Here is an 18,623-nt window from a genome sequence, read left to right on the forward strand (position 1 = left end):
CCTTCAAGGTTTTTAAAACGCATCTAGAGAGATTTCCACACCCTTATAAAGAATTCTTCGTTCTCCCCAACCAACGTGGGATCTCACAGCCTATCAATTCTACCTCCAAACATTATCGAAGCTTCAATAATGGAAACAAGCTTTCTTCATATACTTGCTCTATAATAGAAACTTGTAAAGGAAGATAGATCTCAAGATATAAAATATGGGCAGAAACAGCTATATAAGAATCCCAAGCTGTGATATCCGAGAAAAGTAGTAACATAGTACAGCTCAAATAATTGATGAAGTTTGATGACTACGCGTAAATTTCCAAAGCTAGTAAAGACGAGGATCCATAAAATCACGCAAGGAAGAGAACTCATACCAATATACTCAAGGCAATTAGCAAAAAAGAAATAACACATTAAAATTCATTTAGCCATACCAAAACAGAACACTAGCTTCTAATATCACACCAAAATGAAAAACAAAAAAAGCAGCATTTTTCATTGAATTAAAGACCACACTCTACCTCACTGTGACAATGTCATCAATCTTCAAAATCATTCGAACGCATTCTGTTGCTAGAGTGATTGCACTTGTACTAACCAGAAGTGGCTGAACAACATTCTCCTCCAAGATGTTTGTGATCTGCCCCTTCCTTACATTAATCCCAGTATTGATCTCACCTTGTGCATGACGATTCCTCAGTTCTGTAACAATGGTGATTGGGTTCAACCCAGCATTTTCAGCCAAAGTATATGGGACAACTTCGAGAGCCTCCGCAAAGGAACGAACACAGTAACCCTCCATTCCATGCAACACTTTTGCCCAGGCACCCAGCTGCCTAGACAACTCGATCTCTGGTGCACCACCACCTGCAATCAAGTACCTTTTGTTTACCAAACACCTAACAACACACAGGGCATCATGCAAGCTCCGCTCAGCCTCGTCAATCACAAGTTGGTTTGACCCCCGAACAAGTACAGTAGCTGTCCGCCCCATGTCCTTAATGCCCGTAATCTTAACAATCTTCCCGTCTCCCATTGAAGCCTCCTCAACGAGTTCTGCAAATCCCAACTTCTCAGAGCGGAAATGTTCAATGTTGGCAATGGGCAGACAATTGAGAGTCTTCGTAATGAATTCAATATCATCGCGCTCAACATCCTTGATCACCAAAATCTTAGCTTTCGCAAGGTAATGTAGGGACAAATCTGTCACTGCATCTCTCAAGATACTCTTCTGAATCAACAATACGTTACACCCAGTTGCTTTAATCTTCTTGATCATACCTAAAATGTAATTTCTTTCCTCTTTCAATATCCTATCCATCTGCGTGTAATCCGAGACCACAATACTCTGCTCAATGTCAGTCTTAGGTGGTGAAATCTGGAATTGAATCACTGCAATCTTCGCGTTCTCCATTCTGGTTGGTCCACCGGCCGCATGACTTACCTTCTTGTCAAATACCAAGCCCTTCACAAGCGTAGTGTCATCCACGGTCGAGCCCAGCTTCTTAACGATCTTAATATCCCTCAAATCGACCAAATCTGGTTTAGCTGGATCAACAACCGAGAGCACAGAATCGACAGCAAGCGGCGCGAGCAATGTCGAGTACTGACTAACAACCTTACTATTAAGCGAAGTACTCGCCGATTTAATCAATGACTCTCTATCCGATAGCTCAACCGGGACAGCCATTGCTGTCAACACATCAACAGCCTTAATGGCGGTCTTGTGGAGGGAATCGGAGATTACAGTGGGATGAATCCCATGGGCCATAAGAGAAAGACACTGTTTAAGAAGTGAACCTGCAATGACAACCACAGTGGTCGTACCATCCCCAGCAGCAGAGTCCTGCGATTTAGAGAGCTCAACGAGCATTTTCGCGGCAGGTTGGAGAACCTCCATTTTATTGAGAATGGTCGCCCCATCATTAGTAATGATGACCTCACCGGAGGCCGTGGATATCATCTTGTCCATGCCCTTAGGCCCAAGACTAGTACGAACAGCATCGGCAATGGCTCGGGCTGCTACGATATTGGCGTGACGAATGTCCTCCTTACGCTTGTTATCAACGTATGACTCAGTTTTGGAGGATCGGGGCAGAGATACAGCTGGAGCCGCCATAGATGAGCAAGTTAGAGCTCAAAGGATGCCCCGATCGATAGTAAGCAAGAGAAATGGAATAAAGTGTTGCAAATTGGGTTCTGAGGAATGTTCGAAATGGCGACAGAGGCAAACCCTAGACAGATCAACCTGAGTGAACTGAGAGCGGAAGAGGGCGGGCTTGACACTTCGAGTGATAGCAAATTACCAATATAGCCTTCTAAGAAACCGTAATTAAAAAAATTATGTATTGGTAAATTGAGGGTAAAAATGTCAATTTCCCCGAAACTTAAAATTACCAACAAAAAAAAATAGAATTGATTTATTAAAAAAAAAATTAAGTACCAACTAAGATAGTGTCTCTCACTTATACGCTCGTAATTGTTCTCTTAATTAGCGAATGCGGGACTCTAACAAATTCAAGATAGACTAAACGAAAATAAACACAATGTACATGAAGCTCTTGATATCTTTAGAGGATGCCGTTGCCGTGTTTGAAATGACTTTCAAAGACTTATCAAAACACTTACAAAGTCCTATCAAACCGACCCAAAAGACTAAAAATGAAAAGCATGCATATGGCTGGCTAGCTACTGTGGTGCAGAAGCTCAAGAGCTTTAAGCAAAGTGGGTCTAAATCTATTGATATCAAGTTTCACATTTTGGCTATCAAAATAGATGGACTTGAAAGCACTCCAACCCTGTTTTTGGATTGCCACAGGATCTCTCAAAACCACATGTTCTTTAGGGTACTGCTGAATCAACGTGCTTTCTTCCAAACTGATATCATACCCCAAATACTTCAATTCCATGTCCTTCGAAGGCTCTCCAAAGCAGCTTTTTGATACCCATTCTGCTCCTCCAAACGGTACAATCTGAATAAAAACCGACCTTTCAGGAAGAAACACAATGTTGGTAAGCCCAGCGCCATGAACTCCCATCATCACATCACAAGAGTTCACAGTTTCTGCAACTTTCTTCAAGTTAGCGTCTGGCTCTGTAACAATCACTTGAAAACCCAGTTTCTTAGCCATCTTGATGATCTCCCCTGTGTTCGTAAATGACCTTGTTTTTCTCCTTGCAACTATGAGAAGCCGTGGCTTAATCTCCCTCTTTTTCCTTCCTCTGCCTCTTCCTCTGTTTTCCACTGCTCTGTCTCTGTTCAACGAGTAAGAACTTCTCAAGAACTCTTTGAAATCCTTCATGGAGATTGAATGGTTGTTTGAATCAATGCTAAGCTCTTTTGGGTCACGTTTGAGCCCCACAATGACATGAGGAAAGCAAAGAACTTGCGCCTCCTTGTCAATGTAAATGATATCATAGTTAGACAACTTTGATAGTATTGCTTGATACTTTAAAACCCACCAAGATTTTCTATCAGTTATGAGGAATTGGACCTCTCCATTGAATTTTCTTGCTGTTATGAACAGTGGAATGATCACGTCTGTGAAGTCATGGAAATGGTTTCCTGCATATCCGCCAAGGGAGAACAGAATGGCTGGAACGCTATGATTTTGTGTGCATTGAGGCAAGTTTTGGGGGCTTTTTACTGCTTTTATAGACCATTCTCTTGTGTTCTTCATTGCATTTGCGTCTTGTTTTCTAGCATATGGCTTGATTTTCCAAGTTCTGTTGCGTTCTAAGTGTTCTTCCATGTTGGTTGAAGCAAACATCACTGAGGAAGATTCTCCATGAATTCTAACATTCATATCAATGTCGCAGAAGTCTGTCCAATCCATCAGATTGCATGTTGGCGTTGGCTTCTTTGTAACAATGTCAGCCATTTTGATTCCTGGAGCTCTTGGAAAAAGCCTCAGATTCACTGCAAAATGAACAGAGAAATTCAAGAACTGGCTTGGTTTTTACATCAAAGAACATGTCAATAGGGACTTACAAGCTAGAAAATGGCGACCCAGATGAGGTTTGAGCATAATGCTGAAGCTAAATGCAATGAACAAGCAACCCATCAAAGCTCCATAACCCATCTTCTTTTGTTCATGCTTGCTAAAGCTCCTGGCAAGAAAGGAATCGTATAACATTTTTGTAGGCCGATTAATGTAGAAGCTGAAGCTGAAGCTTCACATGAAATACTAGAACCCCATTTGTTTCTGCATGTGAAGAGAACCAAATGGGAGTTGTGTTCACTTCCAAAGCGTGGATGTTGATGCCATTTTCTGCACCAAAGTTTGAAGAAGTTGAGGTGCATACCTTGTAGGAAGTGTTGCTTCCCACGAATTCGTTTGATGGAAGTCTGCTAGTGACGCTCGAAACTTAAAAAATTGGGATGGGAAGTGATTCATCAGTTGACTTAGACTTTTAAATAAAAATCCCACCCGAATTCGCTCTATCGAGGAAGAGAGCTCTTTTTCGGTGCAAGGTTAGTAAAGAGAAGGAAGACTGGAATGCCAATAAACATATATTATTGAATTCACCCGATTCGATATTACCCTATTTTTCGAACGTCAGTGCCAAAGTCACTAAATGGGTAAGTCGTCAATCCCTCTTCTCGTTCTACATGTCGGGTGATCTTTTGAGAATGTTCGATGAAAAACTAGGTTAATATTTTTAAACAGAAAATTATTATTTTTGAATACTTATTGATATTGCTTTCCTAACTACAACTAATTATCTTATATAAAGCAGACAAAATTACAAAGCCCAAGTTTCACATAAAAATGTAAGAGAACAATGGTCTACATATGCACATAGTGACACCCATGTTCTGCTCTTTTTGTCTCTCTCATATTAACTATATTAATATCAAAATCAGACATTTGTGAAAGTCATAGCAAGAGAATGTATGTACAAAATGATTAATTTCTTGCATTTTATATTTCATAAACAAATAACCAACTGCATCTTTAAGTTTAGGTAGCAAGCAGACAAGCTGAATTAGATTACAAAGTTGGTGATTTCGTCCATCCAAAGAGAAAAACATTGGAACAATATCAAATAATTCATTCATATTTTGGTTGGGATGCATGATTAATGATGTAAGAGCTAAGAAAATCGACATAAAGGGACTTCATTCCCATTTTTTAAGATTTGATTCAACTCCTTCACGAAGATATGTATGCCTCAACGTTATTTTTAAAATTAGAATGATTTTATTTCATTGTTACTAATGACTGATTTGTCGTCCACCTATCAATATAGTCAAAAATTAAGCTAAATTCTAAAAACGATTAGAAATTCGTAAAACTATAATAAAAAAATTGAAATGATACGTAAGAACATGAAAAACAAAATCGCTAACAAGCAACAGTTTGATTTTTGTCTATTCAAGTCTCTCGACCATCTTTTCTTTTTCGAGTGAAACCTCAAAAGATTTACCCAATTAACACAAATTTCACCTCAAAAGATTTACTCAATCAACACAAATTTCATTCTTATATATCGGAGCAAGTGCGGGCATCTTGAATATAGAAAAACGAACCTCCGACTCTCGATTAACCGAACCAATAAAAAGTCAAATCCAAAACATATTTTAAACCTCCCAAAGTTGAGCCAACCCACGAACTCCTTTGTGAGTTCAACGATTCCAACAATTAAGAACTTTATATTATATATATTATGAAGTCAACAACTTTATGTTAATCCAGACATTTGAACCAACCTAATAATTGATAAAGCGTACCGAAAGATTTTGATCTGATAACCAACATATCTCCCCAAAGTCCACACGCACGCATAACATAATACATTAATTTCAGCACAAGGAACGTTTCAAGTTCAATGAATAGTTTAAGCCCTAAATAAGACACCTTCAGAGAACTTAAACATGATGCTCCCAAATATTGCCCGCCAAGCCTCGTTTACCTGTAGAAATTTATTCGTAAAGCATTCAAATTATCTTCAAATTACCTGTAGAAATTTACCGTTACCTTCAACTTTTCAATCAGAAAATGCTAACAAATAGTCAAGTTAACAAACTCAAGATTCATCTTCATGTTTGGTAGCACCGTGAAGCTAGTACACACCAAAATCTTCATAACCATGGGTGCCCAAAAATGAAATTCAATTACAGGAAAAAGAAACAGAATAGTAGGACATTTGGATGGGGATTAACTATGAAAAAACTACTATATTCAACAATAGTGAAGCAAATCAAACTTTACACCCATATATAGAAAAACACATGTAAAGCTGGTATCCAAACAGATGGAACCTATCAATCATTTTAGTATCTATTAGCATAGCCAACAACACGATCAGGCATGACTCCATGGAAAAACGGCTTCGAGCATACAAGGCCTTCATGGGGCAGCTCATATCAAATTCACCATAAGTTTCCTGCTCAACATTTCAAGATGTATAAATAAATTGATTTGAACCAAGTCCAGCTTACATACAACTCGACTAAATTTACGAGAAAATTACAGAATTCTACTACATTTGGTGGCCACGAGAACTCAAAGATATTAAATCTTGCCATCATGAAATCCATATTTTATTATATTATATTGCGTAAAGGTTATGATCTGCTATAGTAACTACAATGAGTTTCAGGGTGACATTTTAACTTAATCATTTAGTATGGTAATATTTTTCATACATGTTGGTTATCGTTTCTTGTCTCATTCTTATTATGTCAACTTAGAAGAAGACAATGACATTTAATTATTATCAAGACTAAATAAATGTTAACTCCTAACGAGTGCTTTTTCAATTTAGTTCCTTATGTTTTTAAAATTTTCAATCCAAGGCTAGGTATAAGTTTTAACCCAAGATGTTTGGTTGAAGATAAGCTTACATGACATAATGCTCCGTGAGAAGGCAAATTTTGGAACAGGAACTAGGCCACGATAAAAGAGAAGTGTCTAATTCCTCTTCATATTCATAAAACATTGGGGGAAATTTTGTTGACCATCATTCTATAAACTCACCACGTACGATACAAGCTTATTATTCGTTCACTTTAACATTCATCAATGGAGAGGTATACTTGAAAAATATTTAAGGAACAACTAGGATTAATTTGAAAAACACCCAAATGTATGGGATAAGGGACTAAAACATATATCTAGCATTGTATCAATGACTGAACTAATCTGAGGAAACTCAAATTCCATTTGCATAAACGAGGGCAAGAAATGGGTATAGAAAGGGTCTGGCATGCTTTCTTGCACCATCATGCCTATCATTCTACAAGTCTGGTATCACAACTAGCATACAACCCTAGGGCCTCTTGCCATAACTTTTCTATGATCAAGTCTGGTATCATTCCATTCTAATGGTAAAATGATCTCGGCAATGTGGTAACAATATCTACCTTAGTAGATTAGAAAAAACGAAAAGACTGGGAATTCCAATACGCTATTGGAGTTGCATAGATATCTTACTACTTAGTACTGCTGATTAATAAAACAAAAATTCAAGGACTTTCATGAAATGTTAATACTCAACCAACCTTGTAGATCAAAATTGTTTAATTGCTTGCAGCCGGAATATCAGTGACCTTTCCGACAGCAACTGTCTTCCCTGAAAACAAAAATATAATAGATCTAACTACAAGATTGTGATGATAAAGATTAGCCTCAATGAATTCATAAAAATAGGTAAACTTAAATCTATCACCTTCAGTACGAAGTGTAAATCTTCCAAGCTGAGGAACGTCAGAAAATTTCTCAATGCAGATCAAGTTATTGACCTGCAAGGTATACGGGATGCTAATCATTAGCTATGGGACTTACTATAACCAATTCCATACTGACAAATCAATAATTGTTTAGCATTGAGAAGCACGGACACGATACAACACGGACAAGATGACGCATCAATTTCAAGTAGAACTCGACACATAAGAACATTTTATTTTTATAAAAAAATAGAATACATGTTGATTCATCTTCAACACTAGAAAAGCCTCAAAAGGATTTTATCGGCTATCGCTATGACTAGAGATCGAAGATGTCTCCTAATGGTTTGTGAATGAATAATAAATAGATCTTTTATAACTTCAGTCTTTTATGAGGTCTAGAAGGAATTAATAATTATAAAAAAAACAAATGTCTTTTTTATCCGAGTTGTCAGTATGGTTTTCATTTGGTCCCTAGGGTTCAAAACATTACACTTGTACTCTTGAGTTTCGAGTTTAGTTTCCATTTAATCCCTAGGTTTCAAAGTGTTAAATGTTTACCCTAAAGTTTTGAGTTGAGTTTTCATTTTAGTCCTAAGCTCCACAATTTTATACTTTTACCCCAGAATTTTCGTTTATGTTCACTTTTTCTTGTGTTAATTTTTTATTAACTAATTTAAAAGAATTAAATTGTTTTCATTCATTTCAGGTCAATGTTAAAATAAATTTTAAAAAATCCACATTATAACTATTTTGGCTCAATTAATTGAAAGTTAATATCATATATCAAAAGTGAGCATAATTTTGAAACCTAGAGACCAAACATAAACTAAACTCAAAACTCAAAACATAAATATGTAACATTTTGAAGCTTAAAAATCAAATGGAAACTAAGTTCGAAACTCATGGATAAGAATGTAGCATTGGAAAACCTACAAACTTTCAAACCAAATGAAAACAGTACTCAAAACTAAACTTAGGGACTAAAAATGTATTTTATTAAGGGGAAAAAAAAAACCTTGCACTTGCATCAGCCAGTAATGAAGCGATCTAGCCGTTGGCGAGATGGTGGTGGATTTCAGTCTCCCACCCACGATCTCTTAAGATGGTTTTTTCTTTTTAGGGGTTTTTATTTCAAAGTTACGGGTTTTTTGCTAAGAACTTTCAGAAAAAAAAAATTCAAGCAACTACTAGGCGTGTCCCAGACATGTCTCCAAGAGAAAATAATATAAATAAATAAATAAAGTGTCTGTGCATCCTAGGTTCTTTCAGCAAGAACAGTAGGAGAATTCACAGTTCATATTTGAGGCATTCTGATTGACGTTTGGATAGCAACCACAAAGTTTTGGAAAAACTAATAGAGATGTGATTGTCTGGTTGATATCAGAAAGGAAAATCAGGAGGTCATAATCACAAGCACAAGGGTCGAATTCTCCAAAATTAATACTCAAAATATGTCTTTTCTCAAACCTGTCCAACCAACCACTTTCACTAACGAACCTCATCACTAATGACTAGTATAGCCCTATTACCCTAAAAAAAATCATATTTATTATAATAACATTTCTAACACATTTCAAAGCGGAAAAAGATCCTTACTACCATTCCATTTGGGTTTGGGTTTGGGTTTACATTATTTATTTCAAAAAATAACATTAGCATTTCTCCTGAAAATATCTTGTGCCCTTTTAAGAAAAACATTTTCAATATTCCAGAATAACTTGTTGAGGCAAAGTTTTGTCAAGAACGTGATGACACTCAAAATATTATAGTCAGCCTGGGGCAAGACATTTCAAGCTGGATCTTGAATTATATCAAAAGTTGGATAAGAAACTGAACCTGGATGCGGCACAAAATAATTGCACCATTCTTCACAAAGAGAACTTTCTTTTTCATAGGTTTCCTAGTCTTCGGATCAATCTGCTGAAGCAGCTCTATGATCTCACATTCTTCAACAACAGCATGAATGTGAAGTACGGCCTTATATCCAGCTGTAAATATTGCCTGAAGCAGTTTTATGACTTAGTTAACAATTTTGCATCACTAAAGGGGAAAAAGCTCATGTTTGAATCATAAGCTCCAGGAAGGGACAGAAGGCGAATTAACAAGTTTAAAATTATCACTCACATTATCCAGCAGCTCAAGAATCTGCAACTGCGCAACAAACTCAGAAACAGCGGGTATAGGTTTTGCTGCAATTTTTTTGGGGGAGGGGACACATTTAGTGGAAAGAACAGGCAACAAAATAGAATGGAGGATTGTATAGTTCATGACTAAGGAAATAATATTAAAAATGACAGTAATATAGTAATTGACAACCACTTAGGAGGATCAAAGTACAGCTGTAATATAATAGGAAGTCCATAAATAGTGGGTACTAGGGATTTAGGATTCAAGTCTGTCCTCCAGCGTGTGAGTAGAATGACAGCTTTTGAAATATTACTAATTATTAATGAAAAAAGCCTCTTAAAGTATTCAGTACAAAGCATGCAACTTTTGATAGTAAAACAAGAATTTCATTGCAGACGAGAATCTGGAAAGGGAAAATCGGAGCGCCAATTACAAGATATTTTACTAGTGCTCTGCTCATGGTCAAGAATCAAGACTGCAATTATTGGTTTAAAAGCTGGTATACTGGTGGCAGAACCAATTCCCTTCCCTAGGAGCGAATGATATCTAATCATAACCTGTTGGCTTCGCCCGTTCTGGGATTTTTCAATGTCATTTTAACATTTTAAAGCGGTTCTTCCTTTCTTTTATACATTGAAATCATGTCTGGTGTGAATTTCTAAAGAGTGTGTCTATGTCCAAGAACCTTCAATCCCTCTAAAAACTCTATTGTTCTTCTCACTCCATAAAACAGCACATACATAACTCTGTTGTTCCTTTTTGACGTGACACGATAAAATGTAATTCAATCAAGTGTACCCAAGAATAACCTCAAATTTTAGGATGTTTAAGTTGTAAACCTGTACATTAAAATTGGATAACTACCTTGCATTCCATACAAATTACAATTAACTTCATGATTTATCATCATAAGAACTTGATTTTAAGGAAGGAACATAATCAACCATCATAGACCTCAACCATGTATAATCAAAACGATAAAGAAACGCTGGGAAAAGACAGAACCATACCAACGCTTGATAGTACAAACCCAGACATTATTTCTTCTTCTTCAATTCCAGATATTCTAACACGAAGATTTTCACCAGGTCCTGCGCTCTTTACTTTGCTTTCATCACACAAAACAGCAGCAACTTTCACCTGAATCTGTGCGTTCATTAAAATCCCCAATTCCCATTGTAAGACAAAAGGCAGCAAATTGAAGAAAGAATGTAAAAGTTGTTAAAAATAAATATACAAGTTTCGTAGTAAGTACCTTATTTGGCATTACCAATAAGGAATCACCCTCGCGCACAGTGCCAGATTCGACTTTACCCATAACAGTTGTTCCCATGTCCTTGAATTTGTCAATGATAGGCATCCTACAAGTTGAACGTTAATTATTTGCATTAACCAATTAGAACAACACCAATAGAAGGTGTCAATAAATTTACAAATGTGCCAGAAAGAACATTTATTTGTGATAACTTCGGGTGTTTCTTTATCAGCTGGATTTGGTGTTTGGGTTTAATTAATGTTTACACATTTAAACTTGGACAAAATTTTGTTTGATTTAGAGTATTTACCTCGTTGATTCTGTGCAATTTATTGGTTCGTTGGTGAGAAATTTTCTCACTTGGATTGGAAGAGGTATTTACTTCACCATTTATTCAAATTCAAGGTTCAATATAATGAAATTAAATGCGATAGTTATATTGAGTAAATGAGTTTGTAAATGCAAAACTGCACTTTCATTAGGAAACCACACTTTCATCAACAGGAATGAAAGAGTGCAAGGAGCATACGAAAATACGAAAAAAGACGAAAGAAGCCAATTAAAACAAGAGGAGGTATCAGTCTAGCAAATTAAGCCTAGAGAAAATTACAAAAAAAATCTTTGTGCACTAAAACTCAAAAGAGACATGAAACCTCACAAGGCACAAGGTACACCAAACCTCCTCTGAATTGAGCATAGGAGTAAATATGAAGTTTCCCAAAATAATATTTGAGGCAAAAATCACGTATTAAATGATATTTAATATTATCATGAAGACTTCTTAATAAATTTGGAAGTTCAAAGACAAAGGCAGCTCCAAATTAAACAATTGCAAGAAATTGTGACAAGAAAAAAAAAAGGCCTAAACTAATTACAAGCAAAGTAAAATAGAGTAGACACCGTATCAAGAAAAAGATAGAAAACCTATATAAAATAGGAGTCATGAATCTTCGGCAAGAGTTTTAAAAGAGCATTGATGTATTCACCTAAATGGATCTTTTGGATTTCTTGGTGGACCTTCAATTGTATCAAGGATTTCAAACAAGCACGGACCATTCCACCAGGGACATACTTTCTTATCCACTCTTGTTTTCATATTAACACCATGAAGACCAGATATAGGTAAAAACTGGACATCTGCAAACAGAAACAATTATGGGACCAGGTAACTACTAATCTACAATTCGTATCTCCCAATTCAATATTGACAAATAAGAAAATGAACAGGGAATCTCTGTTCGTCGACAACAAATCACGTCCACAAATTGAAATCCTACCATAAATGAGCTAAGTATGCAACTTTGGCACCCGGTAAAAGTTATGAATATCTTTCACTATAACCACTGAATGAGCAAAAGTAATAGATGCAGACAACATGCAACCTTCCTTTTTTTTCGAAGAACCATAAAAACATTCATTCCTAAAACCATGTTGACATCTGCCATCTAACTGCGGTTACTAATAAATTAATTGAATTTTATTTTTTAAAAAGAAAATAAGAAAACACCAACAAATCCAAAAGACACCCTTTATAGAATCATGGCCTTAAAAATTTGCAAGAAAAATACTAATTAAGAAAGCTACAAAGAGGAAGCAAATATAAATAAATAGAAAAGCAAATAACAGACAGAATAACACATAATATTGCGGTGAATGGGGTAACCTTTAAGTACCTTTCTTTACATTGTAACCAGATGACTTCAAGAAGGGGGCCATCTTAGACTCTATCTCATCATACCTGTTAGATGACTCCAAACAAAGTAAGTGGCCAAACCAGGTGGCAAAATAAGGAGCAAATTGGGGGGAGGAGAAGGATGTGAAGAACACCTTTCTTTCGACCATTTTACTGTGGGTTCATCCATCTTATTCACTACAACAAGAAGCTTAGCAACACCCAACGTTTTTGCCAGCAAAACATGCTCACGAGTCTGTCCACCTCTCTCATATCCAGTTTCAAACTCTCCTTTCCTAGCAGAAATTACCTTCATTCATAGAAATGCAAAGTGAATGAGACAAGCAGACAGATATGAACACACAGTGGAAGGAAAGGGGCCAGAATGCCAAGGTGCAGAAAACTGGTAGGTGTAATAACTCACCAGAACCCCTATATCAGCCTGAGATGCCCCACTGATCATATTTGGGACATAACTTTTGTGACCCTGAATCAAAAACGTAAGAAAAATATGAAGAAAAAAAACCCCACCATAAATCACACAGATTATACATAATTAAGCATACAGAGGAATATTAAAAAGGCAAAGAGATGATAGAACAGAAATGAAAGCATATATGCAAGTCTTTGAACAGTAATTACTATTTTTCATGCCGCTCAAAACTGCTTGCAAAACAATGCAATTCAAAAACAGTCACCTGCCTAAAGTTGGAAAAAGTAAAAACTAATCGCCACTTCCTTCTAAGAAAGGTAAGAGGAGAAACAATCAATCTAAAGAGAGATGCTATGAAATCTTTAACATCCTATATCCCATGTAACAACAACAACAAAAATGTGCCCAGGAGGGCATTGGTCTTTCAAACAGGAACATCTTGGAAGAAAACAAAATGTATTGGGTTGCTCATACCCAATCCCAACACTAATAGAAAGTTGAACATGATGGAGGCAGCTAATTTGATGATTTCAACGTGTTTTTAAAACATCTTCCCACTAAATTATATTTACTATAAAACCAACTGACATCTGAGGCGAGTGGTCGGGCGAGTGGCTAAGGGCAGACGAGTAAAAAAATAAACAAAATCATACAAATTGTGATTCAAGTGACATATATGAGCATTATGGAATTATATCAATACATCTACTCACCGGAGCGTCTAAAATTGTAAACCTTGTAGTATCAGTTTCAAAATGTGCTCTTCCCACTTCAACAGTTTTCCCCTACAAGCAGCAAACCAAAATTAAGTAGTGATACAATAAATGAAACTTCTTGTCATTAGTATTCATCTTAAAAATTACAAAGAAAATAAAATATTGGCATTCGGCCATGAGGGATAAAATAAGGCAAAAAAATGTGGAATACATTACATATTTTAGAAGCAATGGAACACATTGCTTCATCATGATGACTTGACAAAGAAAAAGTTCAATAAAAAATCATACCTTAACTCTCTCTTCTTCATTTGTGTCCATGATATACGCCATATACCTGGCAAAAATAAAAAGAAAAATGAATAGAAGAAATATTTTGTTGCATTTCACATTCCACAAATAATAACCTGATAGTGTTTGGAACTATAAGAATTGCAATAGAAATAATTTTCTAAAGAGACATCAAAAAGAAATGGAGTTCACCTACAACGTAAGTATATCTTGCTAAAAGAATTTGAACTTAGTTTCCTTTTTTATGAGAACTTGATTTCCTATTTAGATAAGGGAATAATTATAGCCTGACAATGACAACAATAAAAGCTGCAAGATCCCTATGGGTTATGTTCAGAATGCTAGATTGTCCAGAAAGATCTCAATGTAGTTTTGGCTGGTCTAATGAAAGAACCTAAGGCGGTTTTCTAATTCGAAAGTAGGGTCTCGGGATGACTCAAGTAGACCTCCTAATCCTAAGAGGCTCTAGCTCCTAAACATCTCCCACAGGAGGGCTTAACATCATGCTCTCCTCTGGTTCAACACAAGTTACTCTACGTAGAAGTAGGGTGATATTTGTCTAAAAGAGGCGCTTGTTCACTGGTCCTCCTGGCCTGAGCTCTCACCAACAAAGAAACATCCCCTCCCACCCACACGGGTTCTTCGATTCTATTGAAGAGGTTCTCCTTCTATGTGAGGTGGGACATACGTCAAAATGGAACCTATCCCGTATAAGAGAAGTTTTCCAAGTTTATTGAAGATTTTTCTCTAGCTAACTTTCCAGCATCCAGTGGAGTTCTTGTTTGGTATACCTTGCAAGACTACCTAGATTACAAGTCTCTCCAATATATTTTTCACAAAATTTATGTTCTACTAGAAACCAGCAATTGGTTTTGAGAGCAGCTTCAAAAGCAAGCCCTTAGAAACACTATTAGGTAAGCTAAACTAGAAAGGGGCAAGAGAAAATCTTAACTTCTCTCAAAGGGAAATAATGAAGCTTCTTTGAAGCATTTGGCTTGAGAGGAATGGTAGAACTTTCAATACCAAGGCGAGGGGAACTACACGTACTACTTTGACCTTATTTTGTATACAGCAGCCACTTCGTGCTAGCTAGATAATATTTTTTTTATTACTCTCCTAGTGATATTTGTGTAAATTGGAAGGGATTTTTGTAACCTCCATTAGCCTTTTACAAAAATCCATTAAAATTAGTTTTCCTAACAAAATGAAAAGCCTGAACATGCATGATTCAGTAACCATCCAACTTAAAATTAAATAGAAGAATCAAAGTATTAATAGATAATCGATATTTGACTAAGTGAAAACAGTCGGTTAAAATAAGGATGTGAATCTTACCAGCTTTCTCTGCTTTTATCCTTTGCTTCTTTTTCATACTTTTGGATTGTACGCTCATCAACCTGATTGCTGAGGAAAAGTATCTGGCCTCCAATTGTAGACTTACCAGCATCTATCAATTTTATTTGAATAAATATAAAATGACAAAAACAATCTATTGAAAGGAGGCCTTTTCAGTATAAACAGTACGCAAACAAAGTTATAAGCAAATTAAATTCCATAAGCATACTGAACACAAAAAAACTTCAAAGGTAAATGAGCCTCGTCAAGCTAAGCTCTGACCAGAGACCAAATGAATAACCCCTAATTTAAATACATTCACAATGTACATATGCTAATACATGCAAGCCTGCAAAATAGTTTACTTACCGACATGACCAATGAACACAACATTCAAGTGTCTTTTACGATCCAACTCCAAATCCCCTTCACCTTCGTTTTCAGTTAAAGAGATTTCCTTCTCCTTCGCAGGTATTTTCTCCTTCACTGTAAAAAGGAAGCCAAATGTTCAGTCACACGATATGAGAACTATGAATTGAAGTGTGTAAACGAACAAATAGCTCAATAGCAATTAAAGAAATACTCTTAAAGCAAGCAACTCTTGTTGAAATCAAAATCGAAATATCATTTACCATCACATTGTTCTTCAACGTGGATAGCTTGGGCTGGTTGGGGATGGTCCTCTGTCTTCAAATCTAAAATTACCAAATCAAGGTCCTCAAAAGTCTTATTTGTGATTGTGTTATTGGTGTAGCTGATTCACATCAGTTTTCTTAAAAGGTATATTGATATAATTGAAAGCAGCATAGTTACACACATCAGCAAACAATCTATTAATCGTAAAAACAAGATTCTAGAAATTCAAGCATGGACATATGATAACTATGAGGTAAAATTTTTTATGAATAGCCATATATGCTTGAAACAATAGACATAGTGAAGTAAGTTGTAGGCTAATAAATTAAATGCATATGAAATAATTCACAACTTCAGACATAGGACAAGCTAAAATAAACCAATAACTGTTCTGTAAAATTAAAATAATAATGAAATCCTTGCATGACCTATGAAAAACTTTGGTATATGATTCAGTCAGATTTCCGTATAAAAAACATACACAGTTAAATATAGTTAAAGATGAACCTTTCATCCATAATTTTTTTATTCAATATTGGCAACTACAACTTACAACTCGTACATCATTCCTCCTTTACAAAAAAAACTAAAAATTCTCTTTTGATTTACTGCCAAACAAGTCGTGCTATTTTAAACACACAAGAAATACATTACAATGACTAGTGAATTGAACAACCTACATCCATCTTATTGGACTTCCCAATTTCTTCTGCGTTTGCATCTGGATTATAAACTTATTAGAACATGGTAGAGCCAAAGAGAAAGTACAAAGACTTTAGTAAATTGACTAACCTTCTTCCACATTATCGGATTTCACAATTTCTTCCATCCTTGCATCTGGATTGGGAACCCCGTTAACATCTTTGGTAAAGTTCAGACCAAGGCAGAGTCAAAGAAATTACAAAATTAGGTGAACAGCACATCACGTAGAGTCATGTATGGGAATAGTTTAAAATGATCAAGAATGATGGTCTGTAGATTTTACTGTACCTGGTGAATCAAGTTCTAGAGCACGAATGTCCTCCTCGATATCTATAAATATCAGAAATGAAAAGTTAAAACCAACAAATCTCACAAGGTACATAATGACACGATATTATTTTATCAGCAAATTTATCGAGAAGACGCATACGATAGTTTGGCTCTATTAATTGGTTGTACCATTAGAGGCAGTAAGAAGAAAAGTAGAAGCAGCGCAACTTGAAAAGATTGATATTCCATGTCAATCCAAATATTAGCTCCATTTCGTCGAGGCAAGATAAAATAGATGCGATGAACAGAACTAATCCTAGTTCTTGACATTCAAGACGTAATCAATTTGAAAATCTTGATTAATCAACCAGAAAAAAATAAAACTGACAAGAAATTACAGATTCCGCGTAAGCAACTAATCCAAAATTCATTTCGATAATTGAATTAGACAACAAAATAAATTAAGCAAGATCAATAGATCAAACACCATAACTTCTGGAAACCATGCAAGTTAGATGGAAAGTTACAGAGCTGGTGAGGAAAATTCGAAGATGACAGAAGATATGAGATTCATACCCATGGAAACAACGCCGTAGGCTGCGAAGAAGTGAGTCTAGGGTTTCTCGTATCGCAGTAAGCAGGAAGAAAGCTTCACAGGGTAAGATGAAGCTGCATTGGGTTTATCGTACAGATGCTTATATCTGATTGATTCCCACTCTGTGCCAACGAACCCGGTTCATTTGAACCGATCGGGTGGGAATTGCTTTTAAGAACCCCAAAATTTCCCAATTTCCTATTAAATTGTTCCCTAAACCTATTTAGTTTATTTGGAAAATAAAAAATAAATAAATTAAATGGTTTTTTTTTATTTCCAATTAGTTTGTCTTTTTGTAAAATTTCCATGCACAGTTTCCATTTAAAGATAATATTTCAAAACTTTCTCATAAAAGTAAATGTAACGTTTTTATGTGATTTATTTCAAATAAAAAAATAAAAACTATAGTATATAATATAAATAAATGAAGTTAGGGAGGATAATATTTGCATTCCCATTTTTGCCCTTGTATTTGTTTACAAATTTATATATCCTGGTTTGTTACAGATATTTAGGGTGAAGTTTGTATAAGTGTGTTATTTATATCATATATATGAACACAATGTTATCTTGAAAGGACAATCACATCGTTTTTCTCATTACATCCATTTGGGTTGAAGTGGTTATGCGATAAAGTGAAGCGACGAATCCTTTTCATATATAGATGACTTAGCAGATATTGTCCACATTTGACAGATTTGTATTATTGTCAATCTCACGATTTAAAAATGTGTTGATTAGAGAGAGGCTTCCACCGCCGTCAAATTCGTGAATAAATGTTTAACTTTCCTTCCAACCAATGTGAGATTGTGGATCGCATCCTCACAAGCACACCATCCCTGTGTCTGACTTTGACATCATTTGTAATAGTCCAAATCCACCTCTTAACCGATATTGTTCGCTTGGCCCATTACGCATCG

General features: G+C 35.8%; 2 protein-coding genes and 1 pseudogene across 3 annotated transcripts; all 3 read right to left on the reverse strand.

The window, feature by feature from the left end:
• Positions 1–343: 343 nt before the first annotated feature.
• On the reverse strand, positions 344–2,264 carry LOC111783323 (T-complex protein 1 subunit delta-like). The gene has a single exon (XM_023664243.1). The coding sequence runs from the start codon at positions 2,110–2,112 to the stop codon at positions 511–513; it is 1,602 nt and encodes a 533-aa protein (XP_023520011.1). The 5' UTR covers positions 2,113–2,264; the 3' UTR covers positions 344–510.
• Positions 2,265–2,677: 413 nt separating this feature from the next.
• Positions 2,678–4,129, reverse strand: LOC111783492 (annotated as a pseudogene).
• A 1,877-nt stretch (positions 4,130–6,006) lies between these two features.
• Positions 6,007–17,787, reverse strand: LOC111783083 (eukaryotic peptide chain release factor GTP-binding subunit ERF3A). Of its 2 annotated transcripts, none has more exons than XM_023663963.1 (19): positions 17,685–17,787; positions 17,127–17,168; positions 16,929–16,997; positions 16,133–16,195; positions 15,870–15,986; positions 15,501–15,612; positions 14,166–14,211; positions 13,872–13,943; positions 13,150–13,212; positions 12,881–13,035; positions 12,727–12,791; positions 12,040–12,190; positions 11,054–11,159; positions 10,809–10,944; positions 9,796–9,860; positions 9,508–9,672; positions 7,668–7,740; positions 7,501–7,571; positions 6,007–6,383 (listed from the first exon to the last, which is right to left on the reverse strand). In XM_023663963.1, exons 1-18 carry the CDS (start codon positions 17,686–17,688, stop codon positions 7,519–7,521), a joined length of 1,557 nt encoding a protein of 518 aa, XP_023519731.1. In that variant the 5' UTR covers positions 17,689–17,787; the 3' UTR covers positions 6,007–6,383; positions 7,501–7,518. The 2 variants fall into 2 exon arrangements, with proteins under 2 accessions (XP_023519731.1, XP_023519732.1); XM_023663964.1 differs by having other exon boundaries at positions 16,929–16,973; positions 17,685–17,785.
• Between the last annotated feature and the right edge of the window lie 836 nt (positions 17,788–18,623).

This window comes from Cucurbita pepo, chromosome LG20 (assembly GCF_002806865.2).
Source record: "Cucurbita pepo subsp. pepo cultivar mu-cu-16 chromosome LG20, ASM280686v2, whole genome shotgun sequence".
NCBI lineage: Eukaryota > Viridiplantae > Streptophyta > Magnoliopsida > Cucurbitales > Cucurbitaceae > Cucurbita > Cucurbita pepo.